This window comes from Zalophus californianus, chromosome 16 (genome assembly GCF_009762305.2).
Source record: "Zalophus californianus isolate mZalCal1 chromosome 16, mZalCal1.pri.v2, whole genome shotgun sequence".
In the NCBI taxonomy this organism is placed as follows: Eukaryota; Metazoa; Chordata; class Mammalia; order Carnivora; family Otariidae; genus Zalophus; species Zalophus californianus.
In genome coordinates, this window is record NC_045610.1 from 19519960 (window position 1) to 19536298 (window position 16339).

Here is a 16339-nt window from a genome sequence, read left to right on the forward strand (position 1 = left end):
TAAAAGTCTAGTGATGTATTACAACTATTTTGTGATGTTCAAGACACATAAATAGAATCACCGGTTTATAATCCCAATTTTGCATGAATATTGAAACATAGTTTTGAAGGCCTGAAGAACTTGGCAAATATAATATCCAATTCATATTACTTACGATTGTATTAAAATAACTCTATTCATCTGTTAAGCTTTCATCAACAACAAAGCTTTGGTCAGCAGAGGAAACAGATTGTTTGGTCCAGCATTTATTTATCAATCCCCTTATCACACCTAGTCAGATTCTTTTTTTCCTCCAAGAAATAAGAGAAATCTGGCCAGTGTTTCTTCTGCATATAACCGTGTTCATTTTCCCTCTGTCACTTACTCCCTAAGACAGTGTTTCTCCAACTGTGATCCCAGACCAGCATCAGCATCATTTGGGAGCTTACTAGAATGCAGATACTAGAGCCCCAGCCCAGACCTCCTGCATAAGAAACTCCAGGAGTGGCGTCTAGCCAGTAGTCTGTTTTAATAAACGCTCCAGGTGATTCTTACACATACTAGAGTGTGAGAAGCACTGCCCAAGAGAATGCCTGTGATCCTGCCCCATTATCAGCATTTCAACCATTAAAGCCAAGGAAAAACTTAAAATGTACTTTCTTCTAGATATTGCAGCCACTGAACTCTTCCCCACCCCACCCCACCCCCGCCTCCAAATCTTGGCATTTTGGAGCTAAGGAGGACTGTAGAGATCGTTTAGTTCTAGGCTCACCGTGTCGAGTGTGATGGGAAAACTGGGGTTTAGAAGAGCTAATGTAATTGCTTTATCACATAGTCCTTATCCAGAACTGGGGCCAGTGCTCTTTCTACAACAGTCATCGCCTTCCATATCTGTGATCTGTCCATCAGCTTTCTTCCCTCCCTTTGTGTCCCTGTTTCTTTCATTTATTTGTTTATGCATTGCTGTCTCATTACTTCCATCTGCCTTACCCTAAGTCCACCACTCCTTTTTTCCACAGAGCTCTCTGTTTTCTGCATTACTTGTTCTTTATAATGTTAATGACAATTAGAAAATTCATAGGCTCTGTCTGTATTTGCCCCTCTTGTTTTTAAAGTTTGGTTTATTTTAATCAAACTTTTGCCTCTTGGGCGACTAACGTGGTGTTAAACCTGTCAAAATGATTGTTTTTATATTAACTTTTTTTTTTTTTTAATACCCAGACTAATTGTTAGGGAGATTTCTGTCCATCTTTGCCCACTAACGGAGACCATAAAATAACCAGGTTGAAAACAAAGGTAGCAGTGCAGGTCCCCTTGTTAGTTGATTAATTGCTTATATCCTGTGTTGGTTGTTTAAAAAAAGAGTCCTATCCTGTGACCTCTAATTTAGAATTGTTTCTAAAAATCAGAAAATAGTCTATGTGGTTTTGGTTACAGTTTTAAACCAATTGGGTCACTTCTAGTAGTTCTTCAGATGGCTGCTTGAATAGACACCGCAGCCTGGAAGCCTTTGACTATTCTCAGAGGAAACTGACGCTTTAAAAGCAGTAGAATTAATTAAGTAGAATCATAGTGTTCAGCATTTCCTGGTTCTGAACTGCAAATTGTGTGTCCTCGGTTTGCCAGATTATTTTACTACATGTTTTTGGAAAAAGGGTTTATCTTTTCAACAGTGATTTCAGTCTGCTATGAAACAAACCCATTTGTATCTCTAAATTGTGGGCTTGTTTCCATGAAAGGATCCTGATTTATCTATATATCTAATTACTGTGCTTTTGCCATTTGCTATTATAGAATACCTCTTTAGAGTTAATACTTCATTTGTAATTAGGTATACTGCTTTATATCTTTAGCTACATGTAATCTTATATTCCTAGCTCCTCAGTTCTTTATGGAGCTGAGTTTGCTGATATCAAAGGGCGGAAAGAAGTGATGAATCTTATTCAGATTCTCAACTCAGCCTAGCATTTCAACTTTGCTGTTTGGCTGTATAAAAATCAAAATAGGTCTCTGTCTCCACTCCCATCAGCCAAGTCCCAAGCAGAAGTATTTATTTAATTACTTATTGCTTATTTATTTTTAAAGATATTTATTTAGAAAGCACACAAGCATGGGGCAGGGGCAGAAGCAGAGGGAGCGAGAAAGCAGACCCCGAGCTGAGTGCAGAGCCCGACGCAGGGCCTCCATCCTATGACCTCGAGACCTAGACCCGAGCCAAAACCAGGAGTAAGACGCCTGCCCAACAAACTGAGCCACCCAGGTACCCCCCCCCCCCCCGCCGCAAGCAGAAGTATTTAAGGAAATTTCAGGGGCACCTGGGTGCCTTAGTTGGTTAAGCATCTACCTTTGGCTCAGGTCTTGATCCCAGGGTCCTGGGATTGAGCCCTGTGTTGGGCTCCCTGCTCAGTGGGAAGCCTGCTTCTCCCTCTGGCTCTCCCCATACCCCACCCCCACTTGGGCTCTCTCTCGCTCACTTTCTCTCTCTCTCAAATAAATAAATAAAATCTTTTAAAAAAGAAAGAAAGGAATTTCATGTTACTCCCTGAAGTGGAGCACAGATGTGGCTTGCCATCAGATTACCCAACGTTAATCTGTGCCCAGTCTCCCGAGCTTCAAGCGGGTGAAAGCTCTGTTGCCCTATGTCAAAAAGCAAAAGTCACTGATCTGCATAGAGCACAACTCTGCTGCGGACTTTCCTTGTCAATGCAAGACTCTGTTTACTAGGTCTTTGGTACATAGCAGGATCAGCCACTGAGCTTTGTTTTCTTTTTGGTCACCAACCAGCATTCTGTGCTGTCAAATCAGCTAGATAAGAAAGAGATTCATGAACTCCCTCCCACTCCCAAGCATTAAACCTTACTTAAATAATGTAGTACTTTATTTTTGGGGGGGTAATTCATCAGCCACCAGCTTTTGAGGAAGTGTTGGTCACTTATTTACATAAAGCAATTGTCTCTGAAAATGCATTCTTCTTGACAAATTATCCTAGCTCACTTGTCTATCCCCTTAGCACAAGGAGGATTGTTTGCTAAATCTGTATTTTAAAATGTGTAAATGACTGTCTTCTGACTCCCTCCCTAGTTGAAATTGAACTTGGCATCAGTGGGGCTGTCAGTGGAATTCAGTGCATGTAAAATTGTATTAACCTTTTAGCCAAATGAACATAAAACTCTGCCTCTTCAGATTTTCCCAAATGTCACTAAGAGAACCCTGAAGAGAATCCATAAAATTTACTCTCTAAGAATATTCCGAATTGATTTTGTAGTCCCCTGTTAGGTCCAGGGTGGCTGAGCTGGACATGAATGGAAAAACCAGGATTAGAGCTAGAAAAACCAGGCTATCCACTTAAAAATACCGTGTGTTATGGGGCTCTCTTTTGCTTAAGGCCAAGCCATGAGTGGTCCTCTTAGGTAATGAGCAAGGAAACCTTTTTAAAGCCATCATTCTGAATGCTTTATAACCTCACGTGCAGCCTCCCTGCATCCTCTTTAAATGTTAAAGAGTAAGTATACTAGAAATAGAAATCCAGCTGGAATTATATGGACTTAGTACTCATTAGGAAATTAAATAGATCCACTTCCAATGTATTAAATTTTAATTTATACTGCCAAGGTCTCCTAATGTTTTTCACACTAATTTAATTCAATAAACATTTGAACACCCATTTTGTAGGTGTACATTGGGTAATCTGGGACACTTAAAGATGAGAGAGATCCTGGTCACCAAAGACTTGACAGTTTTTGCCTATGGATCTCAGTATTGGGTTTTGAGCTAAAGTTTTTACTTCCTTCTAACAAATTCTACGTGTATGCAAGTTCTTTGATTTAAGTGCAAAAATAATACTACTGTGCTCTGTAGAAAATAACCAGAATTCCACTTATTTATCCTACAGAGATTCACTGTTTACTATATGCAAGGAACTCTTTTAGACCTAGGCAAGCAGGGGAGCGAGTAGCACATGATACCTGCCCGCAGATGGATTTCAGGGTAGGAGGGTAAAGTGTACACAAACAACTATGACCTCCTTTGTGGGGCTTGTTATGTTGTACTTCGTACTATAGAATATTCTGATGGCTCAGAGGGACATTTGTTTGGAAAACTCAGATAACAGTTTTGACAAAACTTTTATAACATATTTTTGACCTCAAGAAAATGTGAGGTGTGTGTTATAATTTTTTGAACAAAATAACTATGTGATCTATTTTAAATGTTTTTTACTAGGGGAAAAAAAATCTTTTCCCCCTTTCATCAGCTTATTTTACTGTTAGTATTGGAGGATGAATTTTTTAGAGCAAAAACCTGTTCATTCGAGGGGTTTGTTTTGTTTTGTTTTTTTATAGTTCACCTCTTCCACTTTATTTTGGGACTGTATCCAAGCCTGTCAGCTATTCTGTCACTTTGCTTCTTAAACGTAGACCTTTCCCCTGGGAAGCTGGGTGGATCAGTTGGGAGTGCAGACAGCTATGTGTACAGTGCGTCAAAACCATTCCTACTGAGCTCTGAGTCAGTAGCACTCCTGATACGTTCACCAGGTTTCAAATGTCTCCCTCTTAGAAGACACTTAAAGGCCTCTCTTTTGAGACTACGTAAAATCTCTGAAACAATTTTAATGTTTTGGGGAACTTCATATGGTATCCCCAGACCTTTATTTGGTATTAATTTTTTCCATCTTTTTCTGTGTTATTACTACCCTGTATTTAAGGAAGAAAAATAATTTTTTTTAAAGATTTTATTTATTTTTTGACAGAGACAGCGAGAGAGGGAATACAAGCAGGGGGAGTGGGAGAGGGAGAAGCAGGCTTCTCGCTGAGCAGGGAGCCCGGTGTGGGGCTCCATCCCAGGACCCTGGGATCATGACCCCAGCCAAAGGCAGATGCTTAATGACTGAGCCACCCAGGGAAAAAAATAATTTTAAACTGAGCAATTGCTTGGTGTAATTTCTGCTAATGTTTCATTTCATTTTTTAGTTTTAATTCTTGACTTAAAATTCTTAATTCTAAAGAAGGTGGTAAAAACATCTATCTGTAAAATTGTAAGTTCTAACATTTATTTACAGAGTATAATATTTAGGAAATTAATGGTCAGAGTTCAAGAATTCAAAACAGATTTCTTCCGAAAACCAGGGAACTTAATAATTGTCCAATATCTACTCGTATTTCACCCTTTTAAAAAATCTTGTGGACATCACTCACTTTTGTTTTTCCTTCCATTCTGTGTCTGTGAAGCTTCTCTGCCTTGCTCTAAGTCAGCAGTTTTCATGCAGCTGTTCCCTCATCAAGGTACACTTTCCTTCCGTCATCTCTGCACGAAATGCCGCTTTACCCCGCGCTCATCCCAGGCACGTGGCATGAGACTTCATTCACTGATCCCTGTCAGCACAGTTTGGCTTAGCACCTGAGGCACTTGTAAAACCACCGCTTTAAGGTCTGGTGCTCACTGGCCCTGTAGGGCCGTGCATCCTGCGTCCGTGAATGAGCTGCTTCCACTGCCCTGTGAACACTGAACATGCAGTCCCAGCCCCGGGCACACACAAGCCGATGAACAGGAAACCCCAGGGAGAGTTAATAGAGAAAGCAGGATATGTGCTTTGAGGAAGAATTTTAGCTTAGGAAATACTTGTTTTCCCCCAATATAAATCCAATCCCAATATTTCCTTAGAAATTAAAGCTGGCTATGTACCCTATCACCTATGTTTAAAAAAGGAATATGGTCTTTAGTTAGCTCTAAGGACTAAGAAGAAAAAAATGCGGTACACTTCTATCTAATTTATAAAAGCTGCCTTATCTTCTTTTAGTCTTCTGTGACTATTATACAAAAAGATTAGACCAAATACAAAAAGAAGTATTGGCAACTGATGAAAGTACATTAAAAGTTTTGTTAATTCTTATAGTTACGGTTTTGTATATCTAGCTTAAAATACAAATATTTCTAAGTACATATTTAGCATGTCTCCATGAAGGTATTTACTGTACCACAAGAATAAGAAGCTATAGTTACCTTTTCTTCTAAGATTTATTATATTTTGTGCTTGTTCACATTAGCTTAGGTACACATTCTAGTGTGAAATTCAAGTCCTGTGCATTTGTTCTAATACTCCTTTCAGTATGTCACTTCTTTTTTATTTCGGGTATTAGGAGCATCTTGATTTGTGTAGTAATTATTTTACCTATGTGCAGAAGGTCTTCACATGGATTATCTTATCTGAATGCTCTAACAACCCTTTGAAATAGGCACATCTACTCTTATCTTTATTGACAGATTAGGAACTAAAACCAAATTAGGGTCTGATCCCACTAAGACTCCAACCTGGGTCTTCTGACGCATTTGCATCATTGTACGTCACAAATGAGCGCTCTGGTTTCCCTTCTCATATATGTCCTAAGACTTTTCTGACAGGTTTGCCATAGTATAGTTGTAATCAACTAAGCAATGCAGAGTCAGGTAACCTACCAGCACTCCCGTGCAGGTAGTGTGAGATTTGAGTTATTCGTCTTTTGTTTTTGTTGTGTGACTTCTCACAAGTCACCTAACCCATTTTTCTTCAGCTTCTCAAGAAGTGAAAGAGATTCCATCCTTTTATTATTTCATGAAAGTATTAGGTTCCAGTTTGGGAAAGGCATTTTGGTGCTTAAAAATTAGGTGAATTTTTAAAATGAAGTGGTTTATTATTCATCAGGCTGGATCTATCCCTAGTTGTCAAAATAAATAAACTTTGATACCTGCCTTCAAGGAACTCATGTTCGAGCAGAGGAGATAGACATACAACTTCAATTAACTAGCATGCACTCTAATCATTTTTCCCACTTGATTTACTAAATTCTGGCCAATAACACCTTTTATTTAGGATTTTCTTATCATGAACCACCACAGTTCATTGAAGCATAATGCTTATTAATGCACCACTGTAGAGAATTTCAGCTTCTTCTGTCCTGCATGTTTGTAACTGGCTGCACGTTTGACCACAGCCTCTGTGGGAGAACTTAAACTAGGAAATCAGGACCACAGAAGTTTTTACCTTTGTTTCATTTAGGTAGTGGCCTTGGGGTTTCCATCACCTCATGGGTTTTTTTTGCTTTTGTGCCTACTGAGGGTCAGAAGGGTGAGCCAGTACTTAGGGGCCTAAGAGAGACCAGAGTACAAAGCCTCAGAGAGGCAACACCAGGGTCTGCTCCCTAATTTAAATGATAGCCCTTACCAGTGCAGGGTGGATTCTCTCTGCCTTTGAGCAGTCTGGCTGACCATCTGAGAGTTCTTCCTGTGGAATGCTAAGACCAGATCCTTCACTAGTGTCTTAGAGAGGTTTCTAGATTTCACCGTAGAGGGCAAGAAGAAGGACTGCTGCCAGAATTCTCAAACATGATAGTTATGCTTGGAAACAGAAATGGCAGAACTGGACACTATGATTGCTGCTTCTTACTAACTTGGCTTCTCCAAGATGCTGTACCTCAGTATAAATATAATGCATTTTTAATAGATTTTTTTCCTTAAAAATGACCCTCCACAATGTTTTTGTCAGCTTCTCCTTTGATCTTTAAAGTAAAACAGCTTTGCTGTGATGTTGGGAATCAGTTATGCCACATTTACCTGTGTGTGGTTAATAGAGTTGGGTCACTGCATAGGGAGAAAACACACATACAAAAACAAGAATTGAGATGAAAATTAATTTGAGCGTGGAAGTAGGGCATCAGCCTCTCACATAGCATAGAAGCGTTTGGCTGTGAGCGAGGGGCCTAAGTCAGTGATACTCTAACATTTTTTACCAAGAGGAACACGTGCTCATTAGGAAAACAATAGAAAATACAGAAGAATAGAAGAAAAAAATCACCCATGATCCCACTGCTCTAAGATAATCACTGTTTATTAACATTTTAGTACATCTTCTTCTGGTGTCTTTTCTTTACATAGTAGAGATCCTCGTATGTGTAAAGCTTTATACCTTGCTTTCTATCCTTAACATTTAACAGGAAATAAATAAGGCTTTTAAAATTTTATTTAGAGGTCTGAAGGTTATTTACTTAACAGAAAATAGAATATCCTTAGTATTTCTTTGAAGAAATCTTCACCATAGTGACTTAATCTATGTGACCCCAACTTCTGTAACTTTAATTCTTAAGAATATCAGCAGGCAACAGGCCCTTGTCCTCAAACGAAAGCATTGCCACCTTGCAGCGTAATGACTGCTTTCTCCCCCGAGGGAGCGGAGTCTCATGGTGGCAAGGCCGTGTCACAGGTGGGCACACAAGAACAAGCCCCAGCGTGGCAGTTTGCTGGCACAGAGCCACAGTCCCTCCTCGTAGTGGGCCATACTGGGCGCCTCCTGATGGCTGTCTTCTAGTTGTTTCAAACCCTTGTCTTTTTAGAGAACCCACATATGGAACTGTGGGCTTGAACTTGTAGGCCACATGCAGATTTAAGGAAATGGAAAGTCAGATGCACTAAGTTCATGATAATTTCAGATAGAGGAAGCTAAAAAAATTTTTTTTTTCTTTTCCACTCAAAATGTGGCACGACACCCTGGAGATCAGGGCTTGCATGCTTTGGGGCTCTGAATTACAACAGTGATCACATTTAAAAATGGAAGCATTCAGTTCAACCAATATTTACTGAAAAAGATACCAACTAGATCTTACCAGAAAATGAAAATGAATAATAAATGATCTTTGCTTTTCTAGGTGCTTTTACTCTCATAGGAAATAAGATGTATACACAAGTTGTAGTAGCAGAGGCAGAATGTAAGAAATGTAAGTGCCACTGAGAAGCAGGGAGAGAGAGGGGGAGACAGTAGCTCTGGCAGGACACAGCATAATGCATCGATGGAGATGAGGAAAAAAATGGGTCGAATTTATCTTGTGGAGACAGGCAAGGCAACGGAGAGAGCCTGCACAAACACGCACTGCAGGGTTCAGGGCACGCTGGAGGTGATGAGCAGCCTCCTTTCAATTTTGTTATTTTTCTTAAAAAATCACTCTGGAGAAGATGCAAATAAATAGGCAGAAGAGAATAAAAATCATCCAGAGTTCTGTTAACCAGAGAAAAGTTCTTTGACCATTGTGGTGTCCTTTCTTCCATTCATCTTTCCACACATATGATTGGAATAGAAGAGATTTGAGATGGCGGTCCACTGTGCTTGGCTTCTCAAGAGGTGTGGTGGGCGTTGTTCAACTGCATCCAGACTCCTAGCCCAGTGCACTTTTTCATAGAGAAGCACTAACAAATGCCCAATGTTCCTTTGATAAGTTTCAGACAGCAAACCTTTATTGAGCCTATGGAACTGGCCACGTGCCTCTAGATGCCTTACTCTGAATTGAATGCAAGGCTGAACCTAAATGATTTGTGCCTCCTAGAAGATCATCACAAATCCATTTCCAGCTCATAAGCCAATAAGTAGATGTGTGGATCTATGTCCATTTTCTATAATGTAAATACTTTTTGACTTGAAATGGTGCTTTGTCCCAAAATGAGTATTTTTCCTTTCTCAGATTTCATGTTTATTTTAAAATTCAAATGGTATAATAAGAATAAGGTAAAAATTACCTGAATTAACACCGTCCAGAAGTAACAAATTTGACAGATGTTTTTCTGTATGTGAGTTTTCTTCAAAATTATGGTCATCTTTCTGTATCAGTAAATATCAAGCAGTACTTTACGTTTTGATATAAATTGCTAAAGTGCTCTCCAGCTTTCTGCTGTCCCACCAAGTTATGCCACAGGTGGGTATAAGCACTAATTATTTTGGTAAATTTTATTGAAATGTAACAGAAAAGTATACAGATCAAGTTTACAACCTAGTGAACTTTTAAGAAGTAAACACTTAAAAATCCAACATCTGGATCAAGAAAAAGAACATTACCAGCACCCCGAGAGACCACCTGCCTGTCCCCTTCCAGTCACTGCTTCCCTGGGATAACCACTCTTCTGTTACCTATCTAATTTGCAATCTTTATTAATCGAATGGGCAAAAAGTATTTTTTTTTTTTTTTTGCTTCTGGTTACTTTTATGAGGTTACTGCTTGGACTATTTCTAAAATTCACGGTAGGGCCCAATTTTCAGAGGTTAAAGTCTTTCTCCATGAAAGATAGGTGCAGAACATGAAGGGATTTGCCATAGTTGAAAATGTTAAAGCAAAGATTCTACAATATAACCTTTGTCATATATTATTTTCTCAGTAAATATTGGACATCCTTTGGGACAGGCACTATGATTAAAAAAAAATTAATAAGGTGGGGCACCTGGGTGGCTCAGTCGGTTAATCATCTACCTTCAACTCAGGTCATGATCCCAGGTCCTGGGATCGAGCCCCACATCGGGCTCCCTGCTCAGCAAGAAGCCTGCTTCCTCCTCTTCCACTCCCCCCTGCTTGTATTCCCTCTCTCACTGTCTCTCTGTCAAATAAATAAATTAAATCTTAAAAAAAAATAAAGTATCTTCGTTTTTTTGAAATGACAAATTTCAGTGCTTTCTGCAACTGGAGAGTATAGTAAGGATATGTGGCTAGAAGCTGACCTCTGCTGGAAGCTTCTGGTATAACATGGAGGAAGGAGCCCTAGTCTTCCCTGGTGGCTGCTAGCCTTCATTCAGCTCAAGCGTGCCTGCCTCTAGCTTTCCCTTGCAACTTCTCAGTTTTTTTTTCTTACGGTGTTTTTCTGCTGTGATAGCAAGTTTTGCTTAACAAAACGTGACGTTTTCTGTGTGGCAAGGTCTTTGTAAACATCCTAGCAGTTGACTGTTGAAATAGGGGAAAACAATTCGCCAGGTTGTATCTCGCATCCGCAGCATGAGATTCAGGCCTGGGGCGTAACTCCGGAGGAGGGGGAGTAACGGGCTGCTCTGCTTCTCCCCAGGAATCGACAAGGAGAACGTTGAACTCTCCCCCACCACCGGGCACTGTAACAGTGGACGAACTCGCCATGGATCCGCAAGCCAAGTGCAGAAGCAAAGAAGCGCTGGCAGTTTCAAACGTAATAGCATTAAGAAGATCGTGTGAAGCTTTCTTTCTTTCCTTTTTCAAACAGACGTAACCCACACGGGCTCGTCACTAGTGACCCCTCCACCACCGTGCTGTGATGCTGCACTCCGTGTTTATAACGAGCCCACCCGCGTCTGCCATGTTGCCAGATGATCAACTCTTGGAAGCATTGCCTAAATTTAATGCTGCTTTTTCTTTAACTTTTTCTTCCTTCTACTTTTGGTGTGTCTGGTGTAAGCAGGTGTTCAGAACAACTGCAAAGAAAGTGGGAGGTCAGGACGCTTGCACTGAGAACATCCCAGTTGTGAGAGAGGATGAATTCTCGAATACTGCTACCACTGACCAGCTATGAAAGCCATTTGCACAGAGCTCTCTGCCTTCTCTGTTTCCCCTTCTTCATCATACAAAGTAAAGTGTTAGTCTTATTTACACACTTTTCAAGATAGAAGTTTATGGGAGAAATAATACTATAACCCCAGTATGTTTAATCTTTTAGCTGTGGACTTTTTTTTACCTTACAAAACTGAAGGAACCATAGAGGTCAAGCCTCAGTGACTTCACACCATAAAGCCACAGGCAAGGTACTTTGGGGGGTGGAGGGATTTAGTATTTTGTAATGAGTTCTTAAGAAGTACTAACACTTGAGTATTAGCAATAATTACAGGAAAATAAGCATAACCACGTATATCTTAACATTACCGAATTAAGCGATGGGTTCTGAGGCCTTATCCAAACTCAGTCATCCAAACGTTTATTTTTTTCCTCCAGTTGATTATCTTTTAATCTTTAAATATACTAAAAGTTGTTGTTTTTTGTTTTTATAAGCCAAAACTATACTAAGTATAGTAATTATATGTTTTCCCCCTCCTTCTCTTCTTTGCTAAAATAATTCTGAGCAGGGTAGTCAGTGAACAAAGTGTTGAAAATTGTTCCTTGAAGGTAATTTTCATAGATGTTTGCATTAGCTCCGTAGCAAAATGGAATGGTACGTGACTTTTAGAGTAGCTGATGCTTTTATTTTGTTTAATAATTTTCCCAGAAACACAGAGTATGGTGTATATTATCAAAAATTTCTTTGATAACATGTATTTTAAGTGTCTTGTAATCTCCCTCCCCTCCAAAAAAAGCAGGAATCTCTTTAGCAAAACATTGGGGTTCTATTTGATAGAATTGCATTTAATCACTGTGAAAGGACTGGTCAGCCTGCGTTAGGATGACAATAGGGGACCTTAAGAGTTGCTGCTATACTGAAACGGTATGGATTATCACGGTGTTGGAATTTCCATAGTAATGCAGATCCAATTTTTTTGTGGTACCTGCAGTATGCAGAATGATTTGACTTCAGCAAACATAGTAGTAGTATCTGGATGTTCCAATTTAGATCTAAACCATATTTATTACAAAAAGATATTATCCCCCTACTCCCAGGTTCCCTTTATATGTTACAATGTAATGGCTTTGGGAGGGGAAAAGACACCTAGGGGAGGGGGGGCTTCCTGTAGTGCTGTTTCATGAGTGGATTTCAGTAAATTAAATTCCACAGCTAAATCAATAAATAATGGTACATTGAAGTGTTCTGATTTTAATAATATAACACATTTCACATTTATCCACACAGTAACAATGTAATATGTTAATGTAAATAAAATTGCTTTTGATATTCAGAAATAACAAGAATTTAATTTTTTTAATTTGTTTACAGTCTGGGAAAAGTAAGAACCATTTGCCAAAATAAAAGGAAAAAACTTTAGTATTAATAGTTATTTTGACGTAGAATTGTTGGAAAATATTGAAGACAGGTGCAATTAACTAAACTTTTGTTTTTAACTATTGTAGAGGCTGCATTAGAGTAGAATGTTCATAGTAACAGAGCAGCTAGGACTCTATAAAGACGCTGAGACGAGAACTGAGTTTAGAAATAGATCCTTAATATCCCGATGCCAAGCTGCTGTTAGGTCTTGGTTCTCCCGCAACCCAGTGCTTCTGGGAAGGTGTCGCAACTTCTTGGATCCTGGAATAAAAGGCAGATGTGAGCCTTTAATCATTGTGGTTCCATGTTTTTCCTCTTTGTTGGTTGGTTTGGTGCATGTTGGTGGGTGTTGTTATGCTATTTTGCTTCTCCCATCAAAATAGAGAAACTGCCAAAGGTTTTCTGTTAAAAAATAGTGATGTTTCCATAACAAGTTTTCCAAGGTATGCTGTTTCTTAAATTTATTCATTATTTCCCTCCAGTGTAATGAATGGAATGAATTCACTTGAAGTACCTCATGAAATGATCAGCGTTGCACAAATCAAAATTGAGCCTTCTTTGAACTGCAAAAACACTTTTGACCAGTACATCCTGGAAATTTGAAAACCTACTAAGGTTTAAAATTTACCTTGTTTAGAGAACTTCCGACTTTTGTGGAAAATCTAGCTTTCCAAGTAACTAAAGTGAACATAAGCTAAGTCTCACCAGTATGCTTCCCCTGAGAAATGAAACACTTAGGCCTCATACCATGATCTGCACAAGAAATCTGAAATTCAGAGCAGGTTTCCCATTTTGCGTAATCCAATGTAAGTTCTATACAGAACATTAGAAGTCATTTGTTTGGGGTTTGTGGATGTTTCCCCCTGATTTTTTTGAAGAGGCAAACATAAACTCATCACGTTTTCGTTGTACATAACCCACCTGTTTTATCACTGCTCTCGTCTCGGGTGGGCCCTTGTTTGCCAACATTGAGAACACGGTTCACTGGCTTTGGGGAAAAGCAGCGAAGCTCTGTCCTTCATCCACTCGACTAACATGTTCATTACTGAATGCCAGCCCTGTGCCGGTCCTGAGCCCAGCTCCGAGGACGCCACCCTGAGCGGTCAGCTGCCACCCCCACAGGACGGAAGCTGGCAGCCCTCCCTCCCTGCTTAGTGGGTTTTAGGGTTTTTCAGTTTGTTTGGCCTTTGTTTGTTTTCTCGTTTTGTTTTACACCCCTCCCAACCCTCCAGGCATAATGAGGCATGTCTTATTCAATGTTATGCAATGGACTTATACAAAAATTCACTCTTCATGTCAGCCACACAATTTTTTTTAAAGCAGTATATTCACCTGTAAATAGTTTGTGTAAAATTTGACAGAAAAGTATATTTACTACACTGTAAATACATGTGATGATATATTGTATTATTTTGCTTTTTTGTAAAGCAGTTAGTTGCTGTACATGGATAACAAAAATTTGATTATTCTCGTGTTAGTATTGTTAACTTCTTCCTGCGACTGCGTCCCATCATTTAAAGAAAATGCTGTGTATTGTAAACTTACATTGTATATGGTAACTTCCTCTCCTTTCCATCTGGGCCTAGACTCTGGCAGTTCCCTCATCTACAACCTTGTTAATATTGTACGCCAGCAGGAGAGATACTGCCCAACAGTCAGAACCGATCATTGTAGGGGAAACCGTAGAACTCCATCTCAGATCGCTGTTGTTCCCCACCCCATCTTCCTCCCTGTGTATGTACTCCACCCCCCCTTTTTTAAGTAAAATGTAAATTCAATCTGCTCTAAGATGTGGGGAGTTGTTTAATTTCTTCACATGCCTCAGCTCCGTTTTCACACTTCCCCCCACCACCACCACCACTTCTCCCTGATCTTTTGAAACCTCAAGGCCATTTCCTTTCTTTTAAGGATGCCTTGGGTTCTCCTACCTCCCCCAGACTGTCCGTGGGAAAGACCTTTCTATTTCCAGAATCTCTCTAAACTAAAAGTAAAATAATCTTGGTGAAATGTGTAGGGGAGGAAAGAGTTTTCCTCGCGCCTCTTCGGGTCCCTGGCTGGGTCTGAAAATCAAACTGACAAGGGACAGCCCAACAGAAGAGAGGCACACAGCCCAGATGCATTCTGTTTTCATACAAGCTTACATGACACAGGAGCCTTCCTCAGAAAATGAAGACCTGGAGAAACCGGTAACCCTGAGTGTTTCCGTGCTAGGTCTGATGAAGAGTGGGCGGTCGTGGAGGAACGCGATAGGTCCTAGAGGATGAGGTAAGTGTAGTCAACCGCGGGGGAACTTAGCAAGGCCCGCGCGTTGCCGTTCTTAGCTTTGGAGATAAGGACGCTCTGCTTTTCTGGGCACGGGGGACGCCTCTCACAGGAGGGTTTTCTGTCCTGTTTTGGGGGCAGGGACAAGGTTAGTGCGTGCCTCCACTATTTTCTCAGACTCCTTCAGCTTAAAATCTTCAGTAGGCCAAGGTGCCATATTTTGGGGTTGCATGTCCTGAACGATGTCATCATCGAATGCTTTTTCACAACCTGCCAAGCTGAGGGGTGACTCTGTTCTCTGGGATAAGCTGTCTTGACTTCTTTTAACATGAACACTTAGAAATGCCAGGACACCCCAAGATTGAGCAGTCAGAGGGCCTTATGTTAGCACCCCACAGTTCTCCCAACTTTTCAGCTCTCCCTCAACGGACTCTTGTCATGACACTACATGTGTAAACACTGGAAAACACTTTCTCTGGCTCAGCTGCCACGAGCTTTACTATTTTATTTACCCCATTATGTGGGCTGCTCCCAGATGGAGAAAGAATCCAGCCTAAACCCTGTAGCCCGGACAGAGCTGGGCCTTAGGAGGATAATGGTGTCTGGCATTAAATAAAAGACTAAAACACCATGAAACCAATTCGTGCTGGTCCGTTTACGGCAAGACTGAGAAAGCAGGTGTACCTCACCTGAAGAGCTTGCTGATAACTTCTTGGGCCCATCCTAAACTTCTGAGGCAGAGCCAGACTCTGGGATGGGGTCTTGGGAAGGACAGACAAGGTTTAAAGCCTCTGAGGGGATTGCCCTGGGTGCCCAGGCATAATGCAGATAGCTGTCTTCTCCCTGGGGCCTAATGCGTGGTAGCCAAAACTGGGGATGCCTTTGGGGTCATAACCCCGTGGACCGCACCTCTCCATCCCTTGACAATAAGCTCCTTGAGGACATGGACCATATTATTTCTCTTTTGTGGGGTCCCATGCCCATTTTTTTTTTTTTTTTTTTTTTTTGCCTGCACAGATTTTTGCTTTCTGGGACAACCTCAGGGACTTGAGAAATGACCCAGAATTGTGTCCAGGCGGAGTTCCGTCTAGTGAGCAGTTGAAAATAAGGTGAGGCTGGGGATGACCGGGCCCAGGGAGCACAGGGAGCGGAACAACGTGGAGGCAGAAAGCAACACACCAGAAAAGAGAGCCACTCATTCTGCTCTTCATTTTCCTCCATTCTTTTGTCCCACTTTGGGCAATGCGCCCTAATTTTCTACGTTTTAATTCCATAAAAACATGCCTTAGCCCCAGAACAGCAAAAATAAGGGTACTCTGTATCTTTGAGTCTGGCCCAAAGTCTAAGTAAAATGAGAAATTGACGGCAAGGGATGCTCTCT

The 16339-nt window shown here is 40.6% G+C and overlaps 1 protein-coding gene across 1 annotated transcript in view; it reads left to right on the forward strand.

Annotated features, from left to right (window-relative positions):
• Positions 1-14474, forward strand: part of NF1 (neurofibromin 1) — a 276385-nt gene extending 261911 nt beyond the window's left edge. Inside the window, 1 exon segment of the mRNA XM_035724594.1 lies at positions 10822-14474. Coding sequence (XP_035580487.1) covers positions 10822-10964 — 143 coding nt within the window. The 3' untranslated portion in view covers positions 10965-14474.
• The last annotated feature ends 1865 nt before the right edge of the window (positions 14475-16339 follow it).